The sequence below is a fragment of the Trichoplax adhaerens genome, genomic scaffold (assembly GCF_000150275.1).
Source record: "Trichoplax adhaerens TRIADscaffold_3 genomic scaffold, whole genome shotgun sequence".
NCBI classification, from domain to species: Eukaryota; Metazoa; Placozoa; class Uniplacotomia; order Trichoplacea; family Trichoplacidae; genus Trichoplax; species Trichoplax adhaerens.
In genome coordinates this window covers 1,480,987-1,490,920 of record NW_002060945.1, presented here as the reverse complement: position 1 = coordinate 1,490,920, position 9,934 = coordinate 1,480,987, and the positions used below count along the sequence as shown (strand labels likewise).

At 32.6% G+C, this 9,934-nt stretch overlaps 2 protein-coding genes across 2 annotated transcripts; one reads left to right on the top strand and one right to left on the bottom strand.

Annotated features, from left to right (window-relative positions):
- Positions 1–1,289: 1,289 nt before the first annotated feature.
- TRIADDRAFT_54172 (uncharacterized protein) lies at positions 1,290–4,012 on the top strand (the record flags this gene model as incomplete). The annotated part of the gene is made up of 6 exons (XM_002110807.1): positions 1,290–1,602; positions 1,648–1,703; positions 2,786–2,857; positions 3,162–3,306; positions 3,446–3,590; positions 3,835–4,012. 6 exons carry the CDS (start codon positions 1,290–1,292, stop codon positions 4,010–4,012), a joined length of 909 nt encoding a protein of 302 aa, XP_002110843.1.
- Positions 4,013–4,427: 415 nt separating this feature from the next.
- Positions 4,428–9,612, bottom strand: TRIADDRAFT_54171 (uncharacterized protein; the record flags this gene model as incomplete). The annotated part of the gene is made up of 21 exons (XM_002110272.1): positions 4,428–4,528; positions 4,671–4,743; positions 4,821–4,919; positions 5,007–5,105; positions 5,722–5,814; positions 5,966–6,061; positions 6,125–6,206; positions 6,311–6,396; positions 6,535–6,591; positions 6,677–6,880; positions 6,966–7,026; positions 7,109–7,199; positions 7,320–7,395; positions 7,539–7,619; positions 7,710–7,802; positions 7,908–8,008; positions 8,151–8,207; positions 8,283–8,365; positions 8,538–8,609; positions 8,959–9,032; positions 9,553–9,612. The coding sequence occupies 21 exons, from the start codon at positions 9,610–9,612 to the stop codon at positions 4,428–4,430; spliced, it is 1,839 nt and encodes a 612-aa protein (XP_002110308.1).
- Between the last annotated feature and the right edge of the window lie 322 nt (positions 9,613–9,934).

The window sequence follows — 9,934 nt, the reverse complement described above, 5'->3', positions numbered from 1 at the left end:
TATACAGTGCGGCAGCACCTTGATAGATTTACTGAGAAAGAAATGATAAATGAGGCTGGATTGCGAGATTGCAAAGTCTCGTCTGCATTAGGTATATAACTGTAGATTTTTACAGTATGGCAGCACCTTGGCAGATTTACAGAAAAAGAAATGACAAATGAGGCTGGATTGCGAGATTGCAAAGTCTCGCCTGCATTAGCTATATAACTGTAGATTTTTACAGTATGGCAGCACCTTGATAGATTTACAGAGAAAGAAATGACAAATGAGGCTGGATTGCGAGATTGCAAAGTCTCGCCTGCATTAGGTATATAAGTGTAGATTTGTATAGTATGGCACTATGGCAGCACCTTGGTAGATTTACAGAAAAAGAAATGACAAATGAGGCTGGATTGCAAGATTGCAAAGTCTCGTCTGCATTAGGTATATAAGTGTAGATTTGTATAGTATGGCACTATGGCAGCACCTTGGTAGATTTACAGAAAAAGAAATGACAAATGAGGCTAGATTGGGAGATTGCAAAGGCTCGCCTGCATTAGGTATATAACTGTAGATTTGTATAGTATGGCAGCACCTTGGTGGAGAAACTAATGCATGGAGAACTGGTTATTTGCTACATTGTAAATGATTAATTAATGAATTGATTATAATAAATCAATATCGATGCAGCATTGCAAATGTCTAAATTTGCAACTCCAGGACAGCTAATTAATTTATGTTATACATTAATTAATGAATTAATTAAGCATTACTGCTATCCATACGGATCACTATATACTACACTGTACAGCACTATAATGCCATATTGGATTTGTTAGTATTGCAAGAATCAGGAATCAGTACTGTACTATACATTAATTATAAATAGTCAAAATCTTATCATGGCTACCAAACAGTCCCATAATCCCATACTATATATACTATCTTTCAACTAGTGCCTCGGTGTCTATACAATTCAACATAAGAACGACCTTCAACATCAGCTCCAGCTAACAAACATGGTGGCCTGGACCAGCCAAGTGGCTTACTGAAACAGTTGGTTTAATACTCATCCTTTTGATTATTTTCAATCTAGTTCAAGCTAAACTTTGAAGACAGTATTTACTGCATCAGCCTACCTGGAAGAAAGTGGCAATAAACTACTTGAGTTAACTTGTAGTGGACTTGTTTAAGAGGGAGTGGATCGAAGATTGGAGTGTCTGCTCAAAAACTAGCTGAAGGATAAGTGTGCTTTCTACTGCAAGGATAGATCATCGTACTGTAATCTAGTTATTATCATCGTCATCATCATGGTCTTTTTAGCTTGCAACAGTTCTTTAGCTAGGAATTGTACCAAGTATGGATTACATTATCGTAATAGATTAACACTTATTGGAGTTCGATCAATTTCACACGCGTGTTCATTCGATTGGAGTAGAAAACCATACCATATTATTCGTTTTAGCCATGGAAAATCCAAGCACTACTTTGCAACAACATTCAACGCCAATCTTCAACATCATCGATTATTTGTCAATCGAACCAGTCCCAACTTAAATAACGACAATAATAGAAGTGATAATCCTGCCGGAGAAACCAAAATTGTTACAGTTGATCTAGCAGGTTTGACAAGACCCATTAAAACTGCTGTTACATTCTTCTTACTAGGAAGAGTGCTTGGTCATGACTTTAGTAAGGATTCATTCTTAGAAGGTGCCAACCAGGTAGAGAAATAGCTAAATAGCTACAACTACTTATACAATTGAAATTGCATCTAGTCTATTGTACATTAGTTGAAAAGTAAATCCTTCTCAACTTGATACTAGTTCATTAAGTTATACAATTTTACGAAAATAGCTGACCAGTTGGTATCCACACAAATACCAGTTGAAGGATACTAAATACAGTAGGTGCTAATAGACAAGAATCTCGAGTTTTGTGTGCATGCTGTCGTTTACCATTCACCTAAACGTATAGGTGCTATTATCTGGCATGGATGACTTAGTTTACAGTAGTACAACTGCGGGTTGAGGCTTTCTAAATAGCTTGAAAATAGGACATGGACTATATCGTTCCATCGTCAATCAATGCTCCTATATGACTCTAATTCTACAAATCTTAGAGGAAAGGACTTCCTCTTAGGAGTGTAGTTTATAGTTTATGATTTACATGTATGTATAGGTAAATTAGGTACTTCTATCTAATTTGCACTAAAGTATTTTATTCTACTGTAGCACAGCTACAAGTTAAGGGCTCATCGAATATAGCTTCAAAACACCTTCGCTATGTTATTCCATGCTATTATATTACAGTACTGCAATTCACAAATCTTACAAAAAAGAACCCCTAGTAACGCCTATACTTTGCAATTTATCAGGTAAGTATACATGCTGTACTAACACTTGAAATGGGCAGTCAGTACAAATATCTGGTCGATCATCTTGCTCGTATAGTATTACAGTTTTACTAATTTTAGAGACCACTTTCTTAAATCAACAATCTGTACAAAGAACTACTACAGAACTTCAAAATACTGTGTGACGTACTCTCTACTTTCTTATCATTTAATACTGCTACTGCACAACAAAAATTGACATATTTCAGAGAAATGGACCTTGACTATATGAATATATAGACTTTAGGATTACCTCAATAGCATAGATAGCGACCATCATAGCTATAACATATGGAACGATTTCTAATTTAAGTGAATGGATTAGATATCTTTTGTGCTCGCATTTATACGCAGTATACATCTACATTGCTGTAAGTATTTAACGCTGCTATTATTTTCCGCACTATCTAGGCTATGAAAATGATTTGTGATGCAATCTCTACCGATGATTATTCAAGGATTGAAGATTTACTCAGTCCAGAAGTAAGGCAACTTGATCGAGGGATACCATTATGTAGATATATGTATTTAAAGTTCAATTAAGGTGCTTACCAATACAGAGATATTCTGCTAGTACTATCTTTAGTAATATTAAAAGACATTACCGTAAATTTCAAACTTAGATACCATCAAAACTTTTGATCGTTTGAATAGTAAACTGATATGTCAAATTTCAAGTTCGAAATCTCTAGATGATTAAGCTTAATCTTAAGAATTAGTTAATTATTTACCAACAGGAAAGGAAATGGTTATCTAACATAAGCCATAACCTCTTTTACTGATTTAGGCAAAAGCTTCTGCTAAACAGTGCAAAACGACCCTAGACCGTCGTGGATGGGATATACGTAATATTTTAAATTATAACGGACAACCTTTAACCCAAATCTTTAGGGTTTTTCCATCTATAATAACAATAATTTATGAACCTGAAGGTAATTGCTAATTTGCCAAGTAAAATTGTTTTATGATTGAAATTACCTAGAATTTACACAAATTTATGAGCGACTGAAACCGACCAAGGCTATCTTATAACTATTACTCTTGTTAATAAACTATGTTAATCACACATAGGTAAAAAATTCATTTTTATATGCGTTCGGTACCTATACGTTGATTTGTCATCTATACAACCTGAAACTGTTGGTTCAAAGTTATTCTCAGAAGAAGGAAGAATATCATTAAGGAATGATATGAAATTTATTATGGCATCAGTGAGGTTAGAAACACTTACGGCTTATTAAATAGTAAAATCAGAAATACAGTAACTTTTATATTACCCTTCTTCTTTCCTACAATGCAATGCTTAGATACAAGCGAGAATTTACAACCGGTGCAGAGCCAGATTGGACTGTATCGGGTTTCAAACTTATTCATCCCACAAGTGAAGATTAATGGTTAATAGTCAAAAGCAGCAGACACTTTGTCAATACGACAGCATTATCTAAATGTAATACTCGTAGGTCCAAATTTAAATGGTTAGGTGGTAACATGCACAATGGAAAAGAGTATAGTAAATATTATTATTCAAATTTTACTGTATCTATCGGTGATATTGCCCTCGTAACTATTGTTACCATGAAGAAATGGTTTGTGAATTTGAAATTGGTTTATGGCTCGAGAATTATTATAAGCAAATAGTCGTTGAAAAATTTAGACTTATAATGATCCATTGCTTACAGATCATAAAAATTACCATTAGATAATGATCTCAACTATACAGTATACACTACATTTATGCAGTCAAACAGAAATATTTTAGCTCCAACGCTAAAAAATGCCAGTACAAAAATCGTTTTTCCATCATCTAGTCCCAATTATATTGATCATATTATGAATACGCTTTACAATAATAATTACATGCAATGGAAAACCAAACAAAATATATCTATCTCGCGCGAAAGTTCTATCGCAGCTGGAGAGCTTGCTTTCTTTTTCTTTTATGTAATTAGTTTTAATTGTTGCATTATCGTCTTGATGCTATTACATAAAACACGGAAAAATTTTGTTAAATAAGCGCTAATATGATTAATCGTTTTCATAATGAAACGGTGACCTACATGTCGAAGAGGTTACTATCCGAACATGATGATATTAACGACTGCAATGTCTTTTGGATGCCTAATTCGCTTAATTTATGCCTTCGACTTGATGCTCCTAGATTGCATTATTTAAAATCATGAACGTCAAAACACAAATCAGGTCACTCACCATATATGTAGAAATTAAAATTACTCTAAAAGTACGCATAATCATACACCAGTACCAGTTCGAAAATTTAGTATTTTGATCTAAATACCTTCATGCATGTTGGAGATGAGATTTGAAACTACGCGGCAAGCCGCTAATTGTATCCCAGATTTCTCGCATGACTAAATTCGATTTTGCAAAATTAGTTTAGAGTTTATGAGTAACAAATACATACAAATAATCTCATGCGTTCACGTACCATTAACGTTAAGATAGCTTTCAATAAGTCATCATCAGCTGCCATCAATTCCTTCGTGGCTACCCCAGCACTCGCCATATTCAATACTACACATAACGTCTACCCCCAAAGAATGTAATTACTGCATTAATATTTCCTCCAGTACAGCGTACAGTTAGTAGCAGTACTACAGTAGGTAAATTTTACCTGCTCAAGAATCTCCTTATCATAGTCATTCGAGAGAATAATTGATCTTAACGCAGCCACAATATTGCATCCGTGAAGTCCCATAATGAAATCAGCATCCTTGTAAGAATAATAAAACAGTATTAACCATTTTCATTTGCGAATCTGAATTATTGTGCACATAACTCTTACTTCTGTTGAACATAAGATATTTCGTAGCAACCCAAGACATTTTAAAATTCGTGCTTTGCCATCAACAGTCCGTAAATATTCTATGTTCAAAAATCTGTTCCATCACACAATATAAAAAGTAACATACACAGTTATAATTAGAGTAAATAATTAAAAATTAGCACTTTTCATATCTAACTATTTCTTACAACACACTCTAGACACTAGATTACTAACTCATAATAACTTATGAAATTTTGTAAACTACTGCAGATGGCAATGAAAATTAAAGCAAGTATTTATATCAACGAAAGTCGAAAAGTCATTTCAAATAGTAGCTTTTTATAGTTAGCTCTTACTCAAAAAGTTGTTGAGGTGACAATGATAGTATTATGTTACATTTCGTATCTATATCGGTCCCATGTGATAAGTTCTATCAAAAATACGGAAATAGTTACCTAACTGCAAATACATCCATAGTGGGTAATAATAATATTAGTAGTAATAACAGTAAATACGCTATATCGTATAACCCATCGTACGTGCACGTATATATTTCTCATACCATATACGCCCAAAGGGCATTGAGTTGAATGCTCTTCGACTCATGTTGAGCAAGAGTGGATAGAAATTTTAAAATAGGGACTTTCAATAACGACTACAAATGATGATAGACAAAATGATAATAAAAAGTGTCAAAAAGGAGCATTATTGCGATCTTACACACTCGGCGTAATATTGGCAATTGGTCACTACATCTATCATATATCAGACATTATCATGAAATATAATAATTACGCGGAGGATACCTTTCTAGCCGGAGAAAAGTCAAGTACAAGATTGCAGATAACAGCACTCAAGATTGTTAACAATTCTTCCGAAATATTTTTATCTTCATTAAGAATCTACAAAAGCAGATTAAAATTATCAATGCAGTAGCGAAGGAATATTTGTGCGTCACATTATACCTTCCACACAGGCTTCCAGACTTCATTATCACTAAGATTTGTTCGTAACTGCTGTACAGACCGAGAAAAGCTAAGAAGGCAACTGTAGTAAAAACAGATACAATATAAAACCATTAAGTTTAAATACGGTTCTGATGGTTTCGTATGGTAGGCGTATATTTGACGATTGCTGGTATATTTTATTACTTGGCAGCTGCGTGCTTCACTTTATAATTAGAATCTTCTAAACCTCTAACGACATGTTTTATTATGTGTGGTTCAATTTCTGTGACCTAAAATGCAATCCCAAAATATTTGCTTTACAAAACTACTTTTGCATAATCCAATTCATTTAAATAACATCTGCAACTGCGGAAATATTCTAAATCTAGTTCATTAGATGGAGGAGTTAAATCACAATAGTACATTACCTTTTTCCTGCTAGTTTCACTATGAGCACATAACGCAGCAAAGACATGGAATGCACCCTAGATATTGCCCAAAATGGTAGCGGTATAGTTTCAAATTGTTAAGATAATCTGCTATTATTAATCGGAAAGTGTTAATTCAAACCTGTTTCATGTAGGAGAAAGTGTCTGGATCAAGTTCAGTTCTCTTTAGATATCGCGAAATACTGCGCAAAAGGTGATTCGTATACATTGCTAGTTCTTGTAATTCCTGGTCATCTTCCAAGAGGTAAGATAATATATCTGCGGCTAGATACTGTATCCTAGGAGGATTATCCCCCTTACACATGCGGGCTAAAGTTGGCATAACCTATGAAATTATTTATATCAAGTGTTTCATTATAATCTCTTGCCGTACTACTATCAATCTACTAACGGTAGAATAAAGAGGATACCTTCAAACGAATTAAAACTCTATCACTTGAAATAACCCCAGTACGACATAAGTACGTGAGACTAAATGAAAATAAGAAAACAGCAGTCAGTAAAACTCATGCGAATCAATTCTTCAGCAATACATTGCAACTAGATCGCTCACCACTTTGCAGCGAGGAACTGAAGGTAGAGTGACTTGTCTCTGCTTATCATTCCTCCGAAAATCTCCACTAATGTCTTGCCAGATTCTTCAGCTGTTGGTACAAATTAAAAACTGAAATTTTAGTACACATAGCTCAAATCATAGCCTTACAAAATTTTAGCCAAGTTTCACTAACGAAGAGAAATGATAAAAATAGTATAAATTTACTAACTTTTTGCAATTATTTCAGCAATTGTTCCATTTTTATATGCCAAGGTTGCAAAACAAGATAATGTTGGAGCTAAGATCTTTATAAAAAATAGACCATTTGTCAAAAGCGGGAAGTTGCATTAAGTTCTTTGCGTTTAAACACTTATCTAATTAATTAACGTACGATGGCATAATTTTAGCTTGCTTTCTGTACGATAACGTAAGAAACAATAGTAATTACCTTTTCCGATTTATATTCCAATAGCGGCTTTAGAATGTCAACTGCATTGGCACTAAACAAAATTACTTGTTGTTCCGAGTTCTATAATGTAAAAATCAAGTAATTACATGTGGTCACTAAATCAGCACTATGAAAAATGCAATAGCAAGATGATTAATGAACTATTAGTACCCTGCAGCAATTGGATAGGATCAAAGTCGCATATTCTGAATGTACGCGAGAACGTGATAATAGTTGTAAAAGCTTAATAATCCCAGCTGAATTCTAAAATATTGGCGAATTATTTATTATTGTTTAGCCGTTCATTCTTAGATCACAAATTCAGAAATTGATAGTACTATCGATTTAATATGCAAAAGATGCTGTTACTTCTTCATATAAAGGTTCACTCGGTGTCAGATCAGAAAGATAGAAATTTCTTAATGTGCGTAATGAAGCCGTTACAACGTCATGATCATCATGAAATAATCCTACAATAAATTATGACAGTAATACATTAATTATATAATAGCTATTAAAAGAGTCTATGAGAATTTTCGCCATATTCACTTTCATGAAGCTACGGTATGATTTAAACGCAGTTATTTTCAATATATTACGTGTAGACAATACCTTTAATAACGATGGGTAAGGCCTGCGTTTGTAGAATCTTTTCCATAATTTGCCTTTCTATTAATTTTTTATCGAAATTTAAGGTTAGATATTAGTCAGAACAGAAATATGTAATAATCCTTAGATAGTTACCTTTACTCAAGCTTCCAAGAATTATTGTCGATTCAATTATTATCCATTTGCAATCATTGTCCTGGACCATTAGATGTAGTAACCTATCAATAGAAATAATAATGTACATGTTAAGACTTGACTACATTTTTTTATACGTGCACATTAATGCGGTAAACTTTTAATTACAGCATCCAAATGTCACGCAATGACCTATGACATAACTATCGTTCAACATCTACTTCTTTATAGCAATTAATATCACTAATAATTTACCTGGGTATTATTCCTAAATCTACATATGCAACTTTCTTAGTAACATCGCCAATAACAACATTCTTGATGTCACTTTAAAATATATCCATAAGAAAGAAATGATAAGTAGGCAAATAATATTTAAGGGTACATCATGCTGTATCATATACATCACATCGAACAGTAATAAAATCACTATCAACAAGTTTGCTATCATAGTCTATAAATTAATAAAAAAATATGTTCTAACAGGGCAGAGGTATGTAGGATTAATTAAATTAAACAACAAATAAAAAATACTTATATTGTGCACGTAGCTAAAAATGAACATCATTTAACAAGATATACTTAGATTTAAGAGGTAGTGAATGCTCATGCCATGTCATTCGGAAAACTATTGAATCTCTAAATAGCAATAGCGTGATATATTTAGTAAACTTACACTACAGTTGCCTTCCTTTCTTCTATTGAAGAGCTAAATAAATTATCAATCTGCGCTTGATGTTTTTCTTTTTCCTAAATAAATAAAAAAATTTCATCCAATTCACTCAAGTAATCTTTATAAATTTGAGGGCACGCAGCTAAGATCGATTGGCATTTAATAATTAGGATATCTCATTTCTATAAACGTTACATATGATCGAAATTATACTTTATATCGAAGCTTAGTAAATTGTTACACGTGCATATCAAGAGAAGCAAAAAGGTGAAATTTCTGTCTCGATTTGGCCTATCCATTTCACCATATTGGTCGCGTAGAATAAACTCGTAAATAATGACAACGAAAGTATAATATTACATAAAATATTCTTTCTTATTCATAAAATTCAAAATTAGATTGTAATCGATTAGGAAAATATAATAATGTATCCTAATGTATAAACATATTACTTTAATTAATTACATAAAATTAAATGCTACAAATTTGCCATTTCAAAGTAAATAAATAAATTACTGTTACGATGAGAAATTACAAGGTACTCGTATGACACAAAGGCCTTTTTCAATAATAATAATAATCTATTATAATTCTTACCCCAGTATTATTAAACAATTTACGGTTATTTTTATTATGATGATGGATTACTATTCTCATTTTGGTAATATTGAATATTGCATAAATAAGTAATTAATCGATTGTACGTTGCTATCATGTTATATTCCTAAATCTATCCCATCAAGGTATGTTTTATAAAGATTTTCAATCTTTCATAATTGATCAGCCATTAAAGTAGGTATTTGAGTAACTGTTTAAACCATGAAGATTCTAAGATTACCTGGAAATGATTTTGCACTAGCAACAATTGTTTATACAGTACAGTTGATTTGTGTTAAAATTGTCAAGGATGAAGAAAATTGTTTAGTTATCATCTTACGTAAGATTAAGTGTTTATACTATGATAATCTATAATTTGACT